The 22,087-nt window shown below is 43.0% G+C and overlaps 1 protein-coding gene across 1 annotated transcript in view; it reads right to left on the bottom strand.

Moving 5' to 3' along the window:
- Nucleotides 1-22,087, bottom strand: part of LOC121547253 (PH and SEC7 domain-containing protein 1-like) — a 67,757-nt gene that overhangs the window by 3,913 nt on the left and 41,757 nt on the right. Inside the window, exons 7-9 of the mRNA XM_041858422.2 lie at nt 10,739-10,782; nt 1,404-1,597; nt 320-390 (exon numbers count right to left, since the gene is read on the bottom strand). Of these exons, the coding sequence (XP_041714356.1) occupies nt 320-390; nt 1,404-1,597; nt 10,739-10,782 (309 nt within the window). The remainder of the gene's footprint in view (nt 1-319; nt 391-1,403; nt 1,598-10,738; nt 10,783-22,087) is intronic.

Here is a 22,087-nt window from a genome sequence, read left to right as displayed (position 1 = left end):
ATGAAAATCCATCCGCATGGTTGGAGAGTGGATCTATATGAGTGGTTTTAGTATTTCAGTGTATGTCAATCAAATATTGGTATACGTATATCACACATGTTATTGTATATGAGTATGTAACTTAGCAGTCTTTTGGGGGGTTTTCTATGGTGCAGAAACGTATATACTGTATCGTTACTGAATACGAGTACGTAGACTTTTAGATGTTCTTTGGCAATGTTCTGTGGTGCGGAACAGTAAATGTCTCGTGAGTTCATAAAGTGAGACAGAAGTGACAGGAGTTTTGTCACACCTGCTCCCATCGGCAGGAGCTGCTCACCTTCTGCAGGTAGAGAACCAGCCCCTTCAGAATGCCATAGAACGTCTTCCATCCTCTTTTACCACGCGGTGCTGTGATCAGGAGAATAGTTCGGTCAAAACACAGGTCACCTTCACATGTCCATACTAACATCACACCTTTATATACTCAATACATTGCTTCCTACTAAGTGGTAGGCTAGTATGGATGTTGGAACAGAGCCAAAACACTCTCATTGTTACAATGAGAATCATACGATTTACTGTATGTGGACCACAAGAAGTATACTGTAGCTGCTGCTAAAGTAACAGTGAAAGACTAAATGAGTAGGATTAACGAATAAACAGCGATGAGGATATGGAGAGGATAGGGGTTTGACACATACTATGAGGACTTATAGGGGGTCAATAGGGGGTTTGGACCAATGAGCTATACATGTACAGTACCAGTCAAAAGTTTCGACACACCTACTCATTCAAGGGTTTTTCTTTAGTTTTACTATTTTCTACATTGTAGAATAATAGTGAAGACATCAAAACTATGAAATAACACATATGGAATCATGTAGTAACCCATCTGGTTTAGGCTTAGTGGGACTATCATTTGTTTTTCAACAGGACAATGACCCAACACACCTCCAGGCTGTGCAAGGGCTATTTTACCAAGAAGGACAGTAATGGAGTGCTGCATCAGATGACCTGGCCTCCACAATCCCCCGACCTCAACCCAATTGAGATGGTTTGGGATGAGTCGGACTGCAGAGTGAAGGAAAAGCAGCCAACAGGTGCTCAGCATATGTGGGAACTCCTTCAAGACTGTTGGAAAAGCATTCCAGGTGAAGCTGGTTGAGAGAATGCCAAGAGTGTGCAAAGCTGTCATCAAGGCAAAGGGTGGCTATTAGAAGAATCTCAAATATAAAATATATTTTGATTTGTTTAACACTTTTCTGGTTACTACATGATTCCATATGTGTTATTTCATAGTTTTGATGTCTTCACTATTATTCTACAATGTAAAAAATACTAAAAATAAAGAAAAACCCTTGAATGAGTAGGTGTGTCCAAACTTTTGACTGGTAGTGTATGTATATGGTTTTGGCACGTACTTCTCTTGCCGTCTGAGTCGGCGTGCACCTTGCGCACCAGGAAGCCGTTCTTGTACAGCAGGGCTCCCGAGGGCTGGGCCATGGCCACTAGGGGTTTCCCGCCGCTGGCCATGCTCTTCATTTGTTTAGAGGTGGAGTCTGCCTGGCTGGTGTCCCCCAGCTCTGAGAAAGACTTCCGCATCTCCTCCTCATCGCTATGGCCACAAGAAACAGAAAGATGAGAAACCTGGTTACTATTTTACTTCGCCTCATTGGCAACAACGTCAACCAATCACGTTCAACCAATCACTTTCCATCCATCTCACTCTGTGACCGTTCATTATAAGATAGGATGAGAGAGAAGATAGGATGAGAGAGAGTCGTTTCAATGGCAGAACACATAGGCCTATTCAAACTCCCGCTTCAGGTTATAATGTGCTTTTTGTCATCTACCAACATTTCTAAAGTGAAGTGTGTGGGCATATCCTTGGTTATATAACATATTTACAAAGCACAATTCTACCTAGGGGGAAGCTGAGTGAATGATAGTGTTTCTTCTTCTTCAAAGCCTTAATTTGCTGTCTTCCCCTCCTCCCTCCCTCCTTCCCTTCCCTACCTCTACCATTCTTTGTGATTTCCTCTTGGTCTCCAGAGAACCAGTCCACTCTCCTTGATCAAAACACACCACAGCAGGAGAGCGACATGATCGATCGCATGGCAGCTTTGAGGTGAAAAAGGAGGGCATTCTGTTCCACTAGGGACTTCCTATCCCTGAGATACATTTCAGACTTGACACTGACTTTTTCAGTTGCGTGTTTCCCCATTGTTCATGAGAGGAACCACTCCAGGACTGTGAAAAGTTGTACTTTCCCAAATGCGCAACTAGCTCAAACAGAACAAATAAATGGGCTGCAATTGATGTGTTATTACAAAACTATAAAATGTCTGTGGTTATCAGTGCATGATGAAAATATAACTGTATCTGTATCTTAGTATACAGTTGATTGTCATCCCTATACCAGTGGAGGCTGGTGGAGGGAGGGTGGCTTATTGCAATGGTTGAAACAGAATGATTGGAAAGGTATCAAACACATCAATCACATGGTTTCCATTCCAATTGGTTTCCATGTGTTTGATGCCATTCCATGTGTTTAATATCATTCCATTCATTCCATTCCAGCCATTACAAAGAGCATGTCCTCCGATTTAAGTGACACCTCCACTGGTCTATACTGTACATAGACCCAGGAGGTTTTCCTGATCACATGGCCTGACAGGAAAAACTATGTTCGTAGTTATACATAGGCTATAATTATAGGGCCCAGAGTTTTTTATCTTCATGTCACAAGGTCAGGAAAAACTGCTGGCACTGCCTACTAAATGTATTCAGTCCTTGGCTTCCTACTGTGTCTAGGATTTGGAGATAGTTTCAGCTCTCTGTTGCGTACCTCATCAGAGCAGCCATGAGGAGCGATTTCTCTTAACGAGAGCTTAATTAGCTGCTGAGGATCAGCTCTCTCAACTCTCGAACTGAGTGTTATTATAGAGGAGTTAGTCCAACGATGTCACGTTAGGTCCCACTTGGCACAGACGTCAGTTCAACATCTAGTGTTGAGTTGTCAACTAATGTGAATTCAACGTGAAATCAACAAAACATTTCACCATTTCATTCGATTTAAGTTAAAGTTGGGTGAAAAAAGTTGGGTGACTTTTTGCAAATCCAATTAGTTTTCCACAGTGATTCAACGTTGTCACATTGATTTATTGGGTTGAAATTACGTGGAAACAATGTTGATTCGACCAGTTTTTGCCCAGTGGGGTGCCACAAACTCTCACAATTATCACACCAAATGGAAAGCTAGCTGTCTGTCTGTCTGTCTGTCTGCCTTGACCATTGACTGAATTGAAATATACACTCACAGGACAGTTTATTCAAGAAAATGGATCGCTCCTACAGACAGTGAGTCATGTGGCCGACAGGCATCGAGGCATTCAGTTACTGTTTGATTGAATGTTAGAAAGGGCAAAACGAGTGACCTAAGCGACTTTGAGCGTGGTATGATCGTCGGTGCCAGGCACGCAGGATACAGTATCTCAGAAACGGCTGCCGTCCTGGGCTTCTCACGCACAACAGTGTCTAGGGTTTCCCGAGAATGGTGCGACAAACAAAAAACATTCAGTCAGCGGCAGCCCTGTGAGCGAAAACAGCGTGTTGATGAGAGAGGTCGAAGGAGAATGGCAAGAATCGTGCACGCTAACAGATGGGCCACAAAGAGACAAATAACGGCGCAGTACAACAGTGGTGTGAAGAACGGCACAACTCGTCGATCCTTGTCAAGGATGGGCTATTGCAGCAGACGACCACACTGAGTTCCACTCTTATCAGCTAAAAGCAAGAAGAAGTGGCTCTAGTGGGCACGCGATCACCAACACTGGACAATTGAGAATTGGAAAAACATTGCCTGGTCCGACGAATCGCTTTGAGATTAAGATATGAGTAACCAGCAGTACAGGAGAGAGAGAGAGAGAGAGAGAGAGAGAGAGAGAGAGAGAGAGAGAGAGAGAGAGAGATAGAGAGATAGATAGATAGAGAAAGCTAGTGAGAGAGAGAGAAAGCTAGAGAGAGAGAGAGAGAGAGAGAGATAGAGAAAGCTAGTGAGAGAGAGAGAAAGCTAGAGAGAGAGAGAGAGAAAGCCAGTGAGAGCGAGAGCGAAAGCTAGAGAGAGAGAGAGAGAGAGATAGAGAGAAAGCTAGTGAGAGCTGGTGAGCATGTGTCTCAGAGTTCTAGCCTGTTGCCTGGTAACTGCTGGTCTGCGTGAATCTCACTATACACTGAGACAAAGTAAAGGGAGTGAGAGAGAGAGCGTGAGGGGATGGATGAAAATGAGGGAGCGAGGGAGATAGACAGAAAACAAAAGCCTAGAAAGACAAAGCTGATATAGGAGATAGAAGCCATAATAAAGAGGGGATAGGTGAGATAGAAGGAGAGGAGAGGGGGATGGGGTGGTGATGCGTAGGGGAAGAGAGTGAACAGGTTGATTAGGTCTGGGGATGGGCTGGCAGACCTGCAAGGCATGCCGGGATGTGTGATGACATTGCTGCACCAGTAGCTAACGTGGACACAATAGTCTTGTCACACCTATGACACGTTCCCGTTAAAACACATATGACACGTGACAAAATACAGTAACAGTGTTCCTGTATACTGTATACAGTTGTGGTCAAGTGAAATAGGGCACCCGATGCAGAGCAGAAGTAATCACAACCCCTGACATACAGTGGGGAAAAAAAGTATTTAGTCAGCCACCAATTGTGCAAGTTCTCCCACTTAAAAAGATGAGAGAGGCCTGTAATTTTCATCATAGGTACACGTCAACTATGACAGACAAATTGAGAAAAAAAAATCCAGAAAATCCCATTGTAGGATTTTTTATGAATTTATTTGCAAATTATGGTGGAAAATAAGTATTTGGTCACCTACAAACAAGCAAGATTTCTGGCTCTCACAGACCTGTAACTTCTTCTTTAAGAGGCTCCTCTGTCCTCCACTGTTACCTGTATTAATGGCACCTGTTTGAACTTGTTATCAGTATAAAAGACACCTGTCCACAACCTCAAACAGTCACACTCCAAACTCCACAATGGCCAAGACCAAAGAGCTGTCAAAGGACACCAGAAACAAAATTGTAGACTTGCACCAGGCTGGGAAGACTGAATCTGCAATAGGTAAGCAGCTTGGTTTGAAGAAATCAACTGTGGGAGCAATTATTAGGAAATGGAAGACATACAATACCACTGATAATCTCCCTCAATCTGGGGCTCCACGCAAAGATCTCACCCCGTGGGGTCAAAATGATCACAAGAACGGTGAGCAAAAATCCCAGAACCACACGGGGGGACCTAGTGAATGACCTGCAGAGAGCTGGGACCAAAGTAACAAAGCCTACCATCAGTAACACACTACGCCGCCAGGGACTCAAATCCTGCAGTGCGAGACGTGTCCCCCTGCTTAAGCCAGTACATGTCCAGGCCCGTCTGAAGTGCATTTGGATGATCCAGAAGAGGATTGGGAGAATGTCATATGGTCAGATGAAACCAAAATATAACTTTTTGGTAAAAACTCAACTCGTCATGTTTGGAGGACAAAGAATGCTGAGTTGCATCCAAAGAACACCATACCTACTGTGAAGCATGGGGGTGGAAACATCATGCTTTTGGGCTGTTTTTTCTGCAAAGGGACCAGGACGACTGATCCGTGTAAAGGAAAGAATGAATGGGGCCATGTATCGTGAGATTTTGAGTGAAAACCTCCTTCCATCAGCAAGGGCATTGAAGATGAAACGTGGCTGGGTCTTTCAGCATGACAATGATCCCAAACACACCGCCCGGGCAACGAAGGAGTGGCTTCGTAAGAAGCATTTCAAGGTCCTGGAGTGGCCTAGCCAGTCTCCAGATCTCAACCCCATAGAAAATCTTTGGAGGGAGTTGAAAGTCTGTGTTGCCCAGCGACAGCCCCCAAAACATCACTGCTCTAGAGGAGATCTGCATGGAGGAATGGGCCAAAATACAAGCAACAGTGTGTGAAAACCTTGTGAAGACTTACAGAAAACGTTTGACCTGTGTCATTGCCAACAAAGGGTATATAACAAAGTATTGAGAAACTTTTGTTATTGACCAAATACTTATTTTCCACCATCATTTGCCAATAAATTCATAAAAAATCCTACAATGTGATTTTCTGGAATTTTTTTTCTCATTTTGTTTGTCATAGTTGACGTGTACCTATGATGAAAATTACAGGCCTCTCTCATCTTTTTAAGTGGGAGAACTTGCACAATTGGTGGCTGACTAAATACTTTTTTTCCCCACTGTAGATTACTGTGATGATAGAAAGCATTTCATCCATGGAAATGGTTCAGCTTTTATTTTAGTCCTCAAAATAATCATTACCGTAACCAAAATCTATCAAAATGATTCATCATGCAAATGAGCTCTGTAGCTGTAGGTGCTATTTGCATGGTCCCTTATAAATAAATGACTAAATAAATCATTGAAATGGGACTGGTATATTGGTATTATTATGATAATGTTTTTCAGATGCCTGGTCGTGTCTATATTCTAATGCCAGTGAAATGGGTTCTTCTTATTCCTTCTTCTAACAGGTGATAGGAGCCAGCAGGAGAGGAGACAATGGAAGACAGGATGATTAGATTAGGGTTGCAAAGCTATTGGTAATTTACCAAAGTTACCGGTAATCTATGGCAATCTATGGTAATTTATACTTGAATAACTTGTAAAAAATGTATTCATATATAGTATTCCTTTTTTTAAATATATCTGTGTCCATATTGTCCATAACTTTCTAGTGGATAGACCATATGGTTAAAGAGAAAATAGCCTAATAAAAAGTTGCACTATGCAGAAATGGCTCCGCCATTTCCTGGTTGCAAAAATTCTAATAGTTAGCCTAATTTCAGTTTATGTGACAATACAAGCATAGAGAATGTAGAGAATCATTGTACCATCTAAACCGCTGTGAAATATAATTTCAATAACCAAAATTATTATATTTTCAGCTGTTTGAAGCTGGTGTACACAACTGAAAGTAAAAAAAACTAAACTTAAGAACAGCAAGCATAGAAATAGCACACATAGAACAGATCTACTGCTTCTTGGACTTGCTTTCAATGAGAATGATGATCTATAACTCACATTTCTATGTGAATTTGGTTGGGTTGCCCTAAAAGTTATATATCACAGCTTTAATTAAAAAATACATATTTTCAATAAACTCTGAAACCGTTCCAACTATTGTATTTTTTCACAACTGACACCAGTTTGGCCCCAACAAATTTACAACAAAGACATATTGACATGGTAAAATAAAACTGTGTCAAAAATATATAAAGGATATTTCATGCTGAAACCCTCATATTAAACACTGATGGTTTATATTTAGGATAATGTTTTACAGCTTTATCATTCAATTAAATTTTTTTTTTATATAATCTTATTAGATTTTAAAAATATATTTTACATGTGATAAGGCCAGAGATAATTACAGACATATATAACAATCTGAAATATCCAAAAAGGATGTCATCTGCTAAAATTCAGTATATTCCCTGAAAGTTACCAAAATTCTGTTAATTTACTGGTAAACTTCAAAGTTTCCAGTAATATACTCCCCTTTTGCAACCCTAGATTTGAGTCAATAAGGGAGGAGAGCAAGATTAGCAGAATAGAAGGAATAATAAAGCAGATGGGCCTCGTTTATCCTTTCTCTCCATTTCCTCTTCTATTATATTGTTCTCACTCTCTTTCTCTCTCTCTACTTCCTCTCTATTCCCTTTCATAATTTTCTATAGGTTTCGCTCTTTCTCTCTCTATCCCTCCCTCTCTCTTTTTATGGGGAACATCTTTCTCTCCATTTCCTCTTCTATTATATTGTTCTCCCTCTCTCTCTCTCTTCATTATTTTCTATAGGTTTCCCCCATTCTCTCTCTCTCTCTCTCTCTCTCTCTCTCTCTCTCTCTCTCTCTCTCTCTCTCTCTCTCTCTCTCTCTCTCTCTCTCTCTCTCTCTCTCTCTCTCTCTCTCTCTCTCTCTCTCTCTCTCTCTCTCTCTCTCTCTCTCTCTCTCTCTCTCTCTCTCTCTCTCTCTCTCTCTCTCTCTCTCTCTCTCTCTCTCTCTCTCTCTCTCTCTCTCTCTCTCCTTTCATTATTTTCTATAGGTTTCCCCCATTCTCGCTCTTTCTCTCTCTATCCCTCCCTCTCTCGCTTTCTCTTTTTTTGGGGAACATGATGCCCACCCTCATTTCTCTCTGAACCCCCAGAGCTTCTCTCCACCCCCGCTCACACGCTGAATGAGGAAGTGTGTGTGTGTTTGAGTGTGCGTGTGCGCAGAACATGTGGGTGCATCCACCTGCATTGGCAAGAGTGGTTAGGTGCGCTGTGTGTGTCTCTCTCTGTGGGGGTGTGAAATAACGTTGTCGGCTATCTAGTGGTGCAGCAATCTATCTGTGTTTGTGTAATCACATGTATTCACATGATTCACAAGTACAATGGTGATCATTTATGCATTCATGTATTCAGGGGTGTATGTGCCAACTACAGTATATTTATGGGGAAGGTAGTGGGAGGCTGTGGTCACACCTTTGTACAGGATGCAACTAGGACCTTTTAATGGAATGATAGGTGTGTGCACGTGCGTGTGTGTGCGTGCGAGTGTGTGTGTTCAGAAGTGCGTGTTTGTGCTTGCGCTGGAACACAGAGGCAAGAGCGAAATGGTAGATATGGAGCTGTAGCCATGGTGCTGTAACTATGGCAACAAAGCTTGGAAAGCCAGCAACTTAATTGACATCTCTGAAGCACAGTGGGCTGAGATCCAGAATGGCAACCCTTGACACACAAATGTTTCCATTACAACCCGACAACATGCACATCATTAATAAGGATGCTAACAAATCTATCAATACTCTTCACCAAATACTATTTGTGCGTGTGTGGACTCTGGGTGAACTGTGTGTGTGTGTATGTGTGTGTGTGTGTGTGTGTGTGTCAGAACACACACATACCCATACACACACTCAAAATACACCTAAATGCACAAATACTGTATATACACTACCAGTCAAAATGTCGGACACACCTACTCATTCAAGGGTTTTTCTTTATTTTTACATTGTAGAATAACAGTGAAGACATCAAAACCATGAATTAACACATATGGAATCATGTAGTAACCCAAAAAGTGTTAAACAAATCAAAATATATTTTATATTTGAGATTCTTCTAATAGCCACCCTTTGCCTTGATGACAGCTTTGCACACTCTTGGCATTCTCTCAATCAGCTTCACCTGGAATGGCTTTTCCAACAGTCTTGAAGGAGTTCCCACATATGCTGAGCACTTGTTGGCTGCTTTTCCTTCACTCTGCGGTCCGACTCATCCCAAACCATCTCAATTGGGTTGAGGTCGGGGGATTGTGGAGGCCAGGTCATCTGATGCAGCATGCCATCACTCTCTTTCTTGGTCAAATAGCCCTTACAAAGCCTGGAGCTGTGTTGGGTCATTGTCCTGTTGAAAAAGGGGCGGCAGGTAGCTTAGTGGGAACGTTGTAGAACGAAAGGTCCGGTCTAATCCGAATAGGTGAAAAATTGTCGATGTGCCTTGAGCAAGGCACTAACCTAATTTTGAAAAAACCAAAAATAAATAAATAAATAAGCCCAAACCAGATGGGATGGCGTATCGCTGCAGAATGCTGTGGTAGCCATGCAGGTTAAGTGTACCTTGAATTCTAAATAAATCACAGACAGTGTCACCAGCAAAGCACCCCCAAACCATAACACCACCTCCTCCATGCTTTACGGTGGGAAATACACATGCAGAGATCATCCGTTCACCCACACTGCGTCTCACAAAGACACAGCGGTTGGAACCAAAAATCTACAATTTGGACTCCAGACCAAAGGACACATTTCCACCAGTTTAATGTCCATTGCTCGTGTTTCTTGGCCAAAGCAAGTCTCTTCTTATTATTGGTGTCCTTTAGTAGTGGTTTATTTGCAGTAATTTGACCATGAAGGCCTGATCCACACAGTCTCGTCTGAACAGTTGATGTTGAGATGTGTCTATTACTTGAACTCTGTGAAGCATTTATTTGGGCTGCAATTTCTGAGGCTGGTAACTCTAATGAACTTATCCTCTGCAGCAGAGGTAACTCTGGGTCTTCCATTCCTGTGGCGGTCCTCATGAGAGCCAGTTTCATCATAGCGCTTGATGGTTTTTGTGACTGCACTTGAAGAAACTTTCAAAGTTCTTGAAATGTTCCGTATTGACTGACCTTCATGTCTTAAAGTAATGATGGACTGTCATTTCTATTTGCTTATTTGAGCTGTTCTTGCCATAATATTGACTTGGTCTTTTACCAAATAGGGCTATCTTCTGTATACCCCCTACCTTGTCAGAACACAAATGATTGGCTAAAACGCATTCAGAAGGAAAGAAATTCCACAAATTAACTCTTAAGATGGCACACCTGTTAATTGAAATACATTCCAGGTGACTACCTCACGAAGCTGGTTAAGAGAATGCCAAGAGTGTGCAAAGCTGTCATCAAGGCAAAGGGTGGCTATTTGAAGAATCTCAAATCTCAAATATATTTTGATTTGTTTAACACCTTTTTGGTTACTACATGATTCCATATGTGTTCTTTCATAGTTTTGATGTCTTCACTATTATTCTACAATGTAGAAAATAGTAAAAATAAAGAAAAACCCTTGAATGAGTAGGTGTGTCCAATCTTTTGACTGGTACTGTAGATAACAAGGCATGCAGGCATTGAAGTGGAACTCACATTGTCCATTGAAGCTTCTCATTCTTGATTGAGTTGTACAGGGCCTGTGGAAGAAAAACAGAGTAATACATCCATTAAATAATAATGACAAATAGTACACAGATTCACCTGGTAGAAACTAATGGCTGAATCCATCAATCAAACTATTCAGTCGTAAAGCCAGTTAACCATCAATCAACTGATCAATCAATAATTTTGACAAGAATGCTCTTTGACATGGGGCAAAATTCAGCTGGAGCACTGCATGCTCAATTAAAGTGAGTTTATGGAATAACACAGCAGGCAAAATAGGATTTTTAACTTTCTCACTCATCATTATTCATGATTCATTTAGGACTATCCGTAATCATAGAAGAATCCACATTAATGTAGAAGTATTTAGAAACATATTAGATTCTTATTTACAGTAAAAGTAACTCAAAAATGGCATAATACATTATTTACCATTAATTTCTATTGGGCACAAAATAATCTGAAACACAACCAAAACAATTTGAATTTGTCCCAATACTTTTGGTCACCTAAAATGGGGGGACTATGTACAAAAAGTGCAGTCATTTCTAAACGGTTCACCCGATATGGATGAAAATACCCTCAAATTAAAGCTGTCAGTCTGCCCTTTAACCTCATAGTCATAGTATTTCAAATCCTGTTTATCTCAGAATACAGTACTGTACATCCAAACTCCATTAGCTAGCTAGATAGATTATCTCAAACCCAGGGTCCAAAATATGCCTTCTATCCAAAAAGGCTATATCTTCATTAGAGTATACATAATTACTGTAGTAGTATATTGGAATGAGATCAAGCTGAGAGGGACTGATGTTGATATACACATTACACTGGTCCTGACTGCCAAGGGGACCGTGGAAGGGAGTCTAATGTAATGGGGATGAGGGGGGGAGTTAATGGGGGAATAAGTGAAACGTAAGGAGAGAGGCCCTGTCAGAACCAGAAGAGGGGGTGAGGAGGGGGAGAAAGAGGGTGAGGAGAGTGGGGAGAGGCGTAATCCGTGCCATTAAGAGCAACTGGCTTCATTCAGATCAGGATGGATGTTCGTCACCTTTACCTACGAGCTATGTCAGCGTCACACGGCACCAGGGCAGCAAATGAGAGTTAGCCTTGAGGGCTGGTGTTACCACCGATTACTACACACAACATACTGTAGCCTAGGTTACGGAAGGGCCTGTCAGCCTGGTGAACACCTAATCTGCAATGTACTCAACTAACAAATGATTCGCAACCATATTTGGTCCATAAACCGCATATAGAAATGAATGCATATGTGGATGTACAAGGTTGCATTGTCTATGATTGACAGATAAGAATTTCCCTAAATTACAAACACTTACAGTATATAAAGTACTAGGCATGGCTTTTTACATTATGTTGACATGACAGAAATACACAATGCAATCAGAAATAAGAAAATCCTATGATTCTGTGTGCTTAAAACCCAACCCCACTAGCTTTAACACATGCAAACACAACCAAAGTAAGTGTCGAACAGTGAAACATGGCCCACACCAGGTTGGGCTACGTTAGTTGGAGTCTTACCCGGGTGGCACATTGTACCTTCTTCCTCTTGCGGGCCTGCGGGTGGTTCTGTCCGTCCTGGGCCTTGCCCAGCAGGTCTGGGAACATAAGGGGCTTCAGGGACCGCGAGCGGGGGGTACGGGGGTAGCGGAACGGGTCAATCATACGGAAGTCTCGCCCATAGCGGACCGAGCACAGTGATCGCGAGCGCAGGCGCCCCGCCGAGTGCAGGCTGTTGACGCCAATCATGGCCCCTGAGGGTGATGGAACACAGCAGGTGCCACGGGACTAGAGGCCAGTCAGTTAGTGTGAACACAGAGAAAGGTACACACTTGACAGAGCCAGAAACGTCCTTTCTTTCTTCACAGATGTCTTCTTTCGTTCAGAGAGTTATACAGTAGGGCATGGCCAAGCACACTTGGAAAAAGGTGTCTGTCTTGGCAGCTCCTAGGTACAATAGAGAGACTGAGGGTCAGGTAGTTGAATGACAGTTCCAAGAGGACCGGCACAGGAAGCAGACGGCCACGGTGCACAAACTATACCCTCTACACACACACTCTCTCACACACACACATCAGGTAATCCGGAATCTGATCAACGCCTCACAGGCAAAACCCAAATTGCCTGGACTTTAATAATGGATGATCGGACAGGTCATCAATAAAACATGTGGCAATATGACGATTCCTTCACTGCCACTCAAAATCACACCGGCAGGTTTAGACTGACTGTATTCCCAAGGTACACCATCCACAGGTGATCAGTTAACATTGTTGTTGGATCTGATCCTGATTGAATTGATCCTCCAGGAGGTTTGATAGTCCTATGGGTCCTATCGGGAGAACACAGTAGAATCTCTCAAACTAATCCCTAAACAGCCGGCCTTCTGTCCCCCTTCTGCCCAGCTAAAACAGCATGCCACGTTGCCTCCAAAAATGGCTCTGATCCAATCGGCCAACTTTTGACCGTACACACACTCACACCGAAACACACACACAGTGACACGCTCGCAGATGGAGCGCGACACTTGCAGAGGTGTGAAAGGACAGCCAGCATGAAACAGATGGGTGCAAAGGGAGGAAATAAGGAGGTAGAAAGGGCACAGGCTCACACACACATACGTCCTTGTGCTTACATAAACACCCACACAAACAATGTAAAGGGTCAACAGAGGACAATCTTCTTGAGCAGCGATTCCAAAAAGCACTCTCGATTGTGTCACTTGCCCCCGAGAGATAAACAAAAATAAATGAAGAAACAGGATAAAAATGTAAGGAACAACTGACTGACTGACTGACTAGGCCAAAGTCCAGGTAAAAGAGAAAAGGGGAACAACACTGTCAGGGAAAGAGGTACAATAGGACCCCCTTGTTCAGTCTTATCCAGTAGAGGAAAGGGGGGTATATCCTGTTGCTCCCAGTGTAAAACAGGCACCCTTCTGTCTGTCAGTCAGAATGGAGTGATGACTACCCCTCTATTTTAGGAGATCAGCATCCGTCCATCTGTCCAGGTCCCTTGTCATCATCTACTCCTTTTTTAATCCCTCACTTCTTTTAACACCTTGTCCTTCTAGATCACATGTCTTGTCTCGATCCCACTTTTCACCGGTTCCAAATCTCTTCCCATTGTGCCCTCTGGAGGGGGAGGTTTAGAGAAAAGCTTGGCCTCCCGCTGTCGTCTTTCACGCCGTGTTTCTCTCCGTCTTTCGCTTGTCTATCTTTCGCCGTCCTGTTTTTGGTTCTGTGCCTTTCTGCTGCCGGAGTCGTACTGAGGAAAGAAACCTGACAGCGACTGTGAATGTGCTCTCTCTCTCTCGCTCTCTCGTTCGTATGCGCACCTCCCTCCATCCCTCCCCTCTCTGTCGGGAGCAAATCACAGCCTTCCAACTCCCTCCTCCAGTCACACACACACACACAGACGTGCTTGCGCACGCAGCACACACACCCCTCGATATACTTTGAATGGTCACTAGCATTCAGTGCCTGTCTCCTCAGTGAGGTGGGAGAGAGAGCGGTAAGGTGAGGGAAGGTGAGATATGGTTAGAATCAGCATGTGTGTTTTATTATGTGTGTGTGTGTGTGTGTGTGTGTGTGTGTGTGTGGTGTAATCAGTAATGAAAAAGCTCAAACCAGCCCATGCGTGACCAACAAGCGTGTGATTAATAAGAGTCTATTAATGCACCCTTGCGTCAATTTAAGTAACATAATAAAATAATCCCCATCAAAATCCAGTAGTTTAAACTAGAGATATCTGTTGCATGGGCTGCATCTCAATCCACCGCATCCGCCTATGTTGGCCTTCCACATCTGCGGTGGAAAGGGGCCGAGCTACAGCGGTGTTCGATGGTGTTCTCTGTTTTGCTCTATGACCCCCATAGGCCCCACGGGACTCGTCTGAAGGTAACCCATACAAATGAATGGAAGTATGGAGGTAGTTTTGTGCCAACAAAAATAAGGGGTTAAATATGTGTCCAAAAAACCTAAAATATTTCCTGAGCTTTCTTATATCTCCTAGATATAGGACCAACACTTCAAAACCTTATTCCTTTTTATATGTTTTTTGACAGTCTTTTTTGCCATTTATTAATGTGTTATTCAATGCGTTTCTATGGGCTATAGCAGTGAAGGCCAAATTCAATATTTTATCAAATAATGTTTTTATACCTAAAGGGGTCCTAAAATTCTAAATCAAATAGCTAAATAATAATAATAATAATAATAATAATAATAAATAGCTAAATGATCCATAGTATGACCATCTTAAAACAATTCCATATGTTAGCTTAGTACCCCCCCACCTCCCCCAACTGCTTAGACTTTTAGAGGTTAACATTCAAGACAACCGCTATTGAATTATAAATAAAACATCCCAAAACAAAACACCATTTATATAAAAGCATATTTGCTTTGCTCCTGTTTTTACAATCAAGGCATTCGACTGCTGCACAGATGATTGAGTTTTAGTACTAACACTTTCCCAAGAGTATGTCAGCTACAATCGCACACCTGAAATGTAAAACACTATCACCATTGCCAGAAAATATGATTTGTATGTATTGTATGATCTAGGATGATCCCCACCATGCACCCACCACTCAAGATATTAAGTAGAAGAAACGGAAAGAAAAGAGATAGAAGAGATGGAGGAGAAAATGGAGAACCTGTCAGGAACCTGGGCTGAGAAGAGTAATGAAGGAGGAGGACTAGCCTCCAGAGAATTTGTCAGATAGAATTATTGACTTAAGTATCAGCAATAGGGACAATGGAACAGGATTAATCACACAATCTACAGCCATTGGGCTGACAAGAGATTTAATGAGGGTTTCACTCACACAGCTTGTGATGCATCGATAGGACCGCAAGACTGAAACATCTCAGGTTTCTATATCTAACCGGGAGGCAAGACAAAGGACTAAGAGCTAGATCTATTCTCTGTATGCTCAAGCACAGATGTAAAAAATACTACAGAAGCAAGTTAGACTGCAGAAATATAGCGTGGAGAGGGAGGGGCAGGAAGGACAAAGAGAAAAGGGCAACAACTTACAGTAGGCATCCAACGAGATAATGCTTTGTCCAACACATATTTTCTTGTCTTTTCATATATGCACTGCCCTTGCCAATGCCTTGTATGACCTTATCAAAGGCTGTGGAGCTGAGAGGTCTGTCTCAAATGAACAGGGGGAGCAGAGATGACTCTTTAATGGAGCTTAAGTGAAATCCAAAACAGCCTGCATTAAACTGACAGTCTGAGGGACAACTTTAGTTGTGAGTAAAAGCCTGAGCATCTCTCTCTTTCGCGCTCACATACACAAATGCGTGAGCACACACACGCGCACACTCTCTCCCTCTCTCTCTCGTCCACTCTCTCTTATGTTCACTTGTGAGACAGCTTGGGGAGCGGGGGGGTGCACTCTACAGCCCACATCTCTGCTGATCTAAGCAGCCAACCAGCGCCTGTCCCCCCCGCCCCCCTCAGACATGACCTCTTTCCCTAAGCCCAGACTGGCAAGGCTGGCACCCAGCAGCATGGCATAATATATCCTGGACTGGGTGAATGTCTCTAAGAGCTTTTGGGGACAGACACACAGCCAAATGTAGAAGCAAAAGCACAGTTCACCCTCAAATTCCACAGAGGTCAAAAGATGGTAAACTCTGCTAGTAGATAACCAATGATATAAATTATTACTGTTTTAAGAGTTCCCTAACATATGTAACCCACATATGCCTGATGTTTCATGTCCCCTTTTCAGCATATTTCCTCTCTAAGTGTAACCTAGTTCAGTGCATCGTTAGCTGCTTTTAAAACCTCTGAGCTACAGCAACTATAGAGTAGAGAATGAGAGAGCAAGCTTACAGTCCCTGGCCCTGGCCTCTGCACAGTGCACAACGACTCACTGGCTTGGGGTTGCAGACAACCAATTAAAATTGGTATTTTAAGGGGTTTGGGGATGGCAGCTAAAGTAGCTTTTCTAAGACTGAGTAGCTATAGGAGTTAAGGAGTAGCTAAAGGCTCAAGGTGAAAATCTTATCCATGTGCTACACAAGGGCCCCAAATCCTAATTGTTATGTCTCATGGTTTCATTACCACGTTTTTATAACAATTCAATAATGATGAGACAGGAGACAGGAATTGTTTCAACCATTTTTCTAGAACGTGTTCATCTCAACACATAGAACCCCCATGATGCTCTGTGGCACAACCCCAATACACAACATTTCCTCCCCTCTTACTTCAATTGTCCCCATTATGAACAACAGTCCTGAGAAGGTGACTGTCAGCCCCTAGGTGACGACTGCTGGGTCAGGGTGTTACCCAGTAAAGGTACTGGACCACTTCCTGGTGTGGACTGGTGGTTATGTCGGTGTTGCTTTACTCAACAGTAACTGATCTGTGTGCCTTTACCAGATGACGTCCTCTGCAGTCTGGACAGTGTAGGACACAGGACCAGTCTGAGCAATGACTGTAGCAGGAACCCACTTTGGTCCGTTGAGGTAGTTCCTAGCTAGGACGGTTTCTCCAGGATTGAAAGCTCTGTCCTTTCCTCTCAGTTCACAACGTTTGACTCTCCAGTCTCCTTTGCGTTCAGAGATTTGAGTAGGTTGAAGCTTGTGCGAAAGCTCTCTATTCATGAGCAGCGATGCAGGCGAATCCTTGGTGGCTGCATGAGGTGTGTTCATGCAGGATACACAAAGCTGTTCAAACACTAGAACAGCTGGGCTTCTCAGACTCCAAGTACCCCCTAGAGAGCGCACTGTCGGGCATCCCCTTTAGCCTACATATCAGATTAATCTACTGTGTTGTATTATGGGTGTTACAACCTGGCTATACTCATAATCGTATCCGTAAATTGACATTTGATACTCGTGATCATAAAAAACTGAAGTGTTTTGTTATGCTTAAGTAAATGTTATGCCTAAGTAAATGTCCCTGCAGGGTCATGGACCAAAAAAGCTGCAGTTTAGGAGCAGGGTGTGGAGGTGTGTGTGTGAGTGTGTGTGTGTGTGTGTGTGTGTGTGTGTGACTGTGTCTGTGTGTCCAGTCCTCAAAACTTCCAGCGGGCAGACAGGTTTGCTGTCACTCAGTCAGAATGCGCATCAGCGTTTCTTCATCTTTCCCTACTCTCGCTTCGCTTGTTAGATATTATGCACATTGATAGCTTGCTAGCAAACGTCCTCACCTATTGATTTATCATAGTAGCAGCCTAACAGGAGGCAGCAGCAATCTAAATGATCAGACCGAAACATGAGAAGTAATTGGGTGAAATATGAAGCGAGTGAACGGAGACAGCTTCGCTCTATCCAATCAGAGCAGCAGGATCAATGTACAGCCAGACTTACAACCTTTTGGGAGACGCACAGAGACACTAAAATAGTTTGTTAATAATTCACATAACAGCTTGGTCCTTCTGAGCCGGACTCCAATAACCTGCTTCTGTCATTCCAGGTAACTCTGAAAACCGTCGACGGGCGATTGATACATTCGTAAATAGAAAGTCCTACCCTTTGACATTAAGGGTTAAAACAGGCCAGAGGACACCTGATTAATGACAGAGACGGTGACAGAATCCAAACCTACATTGAATCTCGGCTGCAAGGATAAGGTCAGTAGTCTTTATTCATTAACTTGGTGAAATTGATTTGAGGACTTGCTAAAATATTAAAAAGTAGCAAATTGATCAATGCGTAGCCATTTTAAGTGAAATGTGGGGTTGACTGTCAGGAATTATCAAGATTACATTGTGAGGATAGACTCCTCCGTAGAGTAGGAGATAATTCTGGGGGACTAGTCAACCTGTTGGTGGGTCCGTAACGATTCACGGTAATAGGCCATTACCAAAAGAAACTACCCGGTGTTGAAATAGAAGGAACTATTAAAAGTACACCTATGGGATGGAACCTGTAAGAGATTATTGAACAGTCAACAAATAATCCGGGTTAAACAAATACAAAAAGTACACCAGAAGGAATTAAAATAGCATGTGTGAGAAATAGAATATTAGTAAAGTCAAAAGTCACAAACAACTGTAGATTTTGCTGTAACTCTATCCGTTCTGGAGCCTTATAAACTCCAGGTTACCGATATTACACCAATAATCATGTAAGGTTGTATACGTGTGAGACCTAATGTTTGCTCAAAAGTCACATGAATAATTCCAGGTGGTTGTATAGAGGAGGGAGAACCCATTCCTGTTGTATGAGACTGTCAGGAATTATCAAGATTACATTGTGGGGATCAATCCCTCTGTAAAAGTATGAGATAATTCTGGGGGACTAGTCAAGACTACATATACAGGGAGGGGGTGGTTCCAGATGGTTGTATAGAGGAGGGAGAACCCATTCCTGTTGTATGAGACTGTCAGGAATTATCAAGATTACATTGTGGGGATCAATCCCTCTGTAAAAGTATGAGATAATTCTGGGGGACTAGTCAAGATTACATATACAGGAAGGGGTGATTCAAGGTGTTGTTGTGTGAAGCTATTTTGAATTACTTGTTAAATTGACTTGTTATATAGAAGAGGTGGCTAAGGGATTTTTAACAGTACCAACCATGGGGGGGGCAAATCCTCACAAGAGGTCCCAGAATTTACTGGGGACGAGAAATACTTGATGTAATTAAAATGGAATCCAGGGATAGAAGAAATCTCCATTATGTAACCAGGTGGAGGGAGAGGTATGGTTTTGAGGGACGTCTAGACGCAGATAAACTCGAATCCATGCTTAAACAGATACATAAGGTGTGTAAAGGAGAAATAAGCAGTGAGAGAGAGAGAGAGAGTAGGAGGGGGCCAGTACCCACTGATAGCCTTACCTAATCTATTGGCGGGGAATGAAAGGGGCCCCAGCAACCTTAGATGTATACAGTAAAAATAATAATATGCCATTTAGCAGACAGGCCATGAACACAGAGGACGTGGCCAGAGCAGTAGAAGGAATGACCTACCCCAAAACAGGAATAGTAAGGTTTGGGCTGCCGTTAGAGGGCAGTGGGTTTCAGGGGATGCCCAGAGGACACTTTTGCCATGGGCCGATTACGGAGAGTATGTTGGGAAAATAACTGAATTGTGTAATAGCCTCAGAGAGACATGCAATCCATCATGAGCAGAATAACAGACAGGACAGAGCCAAGAAATAAGAGGAAGATGCAGAGTAACTAATTGCCACTCTGGGAGAGATGGCGGGTAGAACTAGAAACTTAGGAGAGAGAGGAGATAAGGCAGGAAGAAAAGAGAAGTGAGCGAGAGGGAAAGAGAAGTGAAGATTGAGGTCTCCGTGCCTCCCCCAGAGCAGAGGGCAGAAAGGTTATATCCAAACTTGGCAGACCAGGCATGGAGAGAAAATCCAGATGATGAATACGTAGGGAGGAGAAGGAGAGTGCAGGGGAATAATGTTGCCCCCCCACCGGCCCCACCTCCCTATGAGGAAGAAGGGGCTGGAGGAGGAAGGGAAGATGAAGGTGAGGAAGAGCCAGAGGTAGAGGAGTACAGGACAAGGGCAGAGAAAGTCAGACAGGAGAGAAAAGAGAGAAGAGAGAGAGAGAGAAGTCCATCCCCCAGCTTTGAGCGTGAGGAAGAGGAAGATAAGGCGTGACTAGTCCTTGAGGGAGAAATAGTAGACTCTAGTGGGGGGAAGACTAAGGAACCCTTTGATCCAAATTGTGAGGTGTTTGAATTGGCTACTATTGACTTAGCACTTCAACAGGAACAGAAACCTTATTTGACATTGACAGTAATGGGTATGAAAATTAAATTCCTTTGTGATATGGGAGCCTGCAGGACAGCAACCTGTGCAACAGACAAGCCAGATGGAGTCAGGATTGATGGGGAGAAAATCATAGTGGGATCTGCCTCTGGTCATCAATTTATTGAAAGGTTATCAGCCCCAATAAACCTAAAACATGACCAATCAGGATGAGAGGCAACCATACCCATCCTGATATCTAAGCTGTGTCGGGTAAATTTACTAGGACGTGATGAAATGACTAAATTGAATGTGGCTGTCATTTCCGCTGAGAGGGGAATGAAAGTACACATAGTCAGAGACAATATGGTGGTCTGTGGGGAAGGGGAGCCATGTTATTGGTATAGGCAAGATTTGTTTAGGGGGGGAATAACTGATATTCCCCGAACCTTGATGGAACTTGCTGATGATGTAGTACCAGGCCCCACTAAAATGTCCCCCGATGACCTACACTGTACTCTCTGGTATAACAAACACCCAGGTCCAGATGCAATCTATGAGAAAGCATTATTTAAAACCACAGAAAGGACTATAGCCTTGAAATGGTTTCACTATGACAACACCCACGCAGTAGTGGAGGTGGAACTAGGGCCCCAAAGTCAGAGACTGTTCAGGGAAATATGGAGCCCACATGTGTCCCTAGCAAAGGAGCCAGCAGAGGACTGGAAAGACATGGGCCAGTGGGTATCCAAGGGTAAGAGGATCACTGATTGGGTCAATATTGTGAGTGGCGATCAACACAGCCCATACACAGATAGTACATTTAGATGAGAATAGCAGATGCTGAGGAGAGGAATACCTGTTGACAGAACAACAGGAGTCAGACTTAAAAGAAGTTCCAGAGCATTTGTGGTCCGGGGTCCAGCAGACGTAGGATTAATAAAAGGGGGTAATTCCAGTACAGGTGATACCCAAATCTAATCATAGGCCATATCAGAAGCAATACCCTATGAAACCAGAAGCAATAAAAGGTTTGCAGTTTACCAAGAGCAGATTGGGAGGGACCTTGAGGGAGGGCCAATTCCCGGGGAGATAGTGAGGCCAGAAACAAAGGTGCACTGTCCTGGAAATCACAGTCTGTTTATTTTTTTTTCAGTTCTGCTGGGAGTACATTGGATGATGGGGTTTTGTGTTGAATTAGAGACAGTGAGACTATTAGTCAATACCTAGGAGAGAAGAGAGGTTACGGTAGCAAAGACAGACAAGAAGGAAATGGTAATAGTGGAGACAGGAGTGAGTGGAAGTGTTACAATTGTGACAAAATGGGACATTTTGCTAGAGAATGTGAGGAACCGTGTAGTTACTGTGCAAGGAAAGGGCACCAGTTAAGAAACTGTAGGCAGAAGGGGAAGAGAGAAATCAGGAGTCCTCATGACCTGGCTGTTTGGTTGTTGTTTTTTAATTGGGGTTTTCAAATAAAAAACAACACACCTAGTATGATGTTTATAAAGCCTTGTTGTTTCAATTTTGGGGGGTTTTCAGCAGGTCAAGGGTGATAGGTCTTAGAGGAGCACACAGTGAATTTTATGGAGTTTTTTAGGTTTTGGCTGAGTTTGGGGTATATATGATTTCT

The sequence above is a fragment of the Coregonus clupeaformis genome, chromosome 31 (genome assembly GCF_020615455.1).
Source record: "Coregonus clupeaformis isolate EN_2021a chromosome 31, ASM2061545v1, whole genome shotgun sequence".
NCBI classification, from domain to species: Eukaryota; Metazoa; Chordata; class Actinopteri; order Salmoniformes; family Salmonidae; genus Coregonus; species Coregonus clupeaformis.
This window is presented reverse-complemented; position numbering and strand designations above follow the sequence as displayed.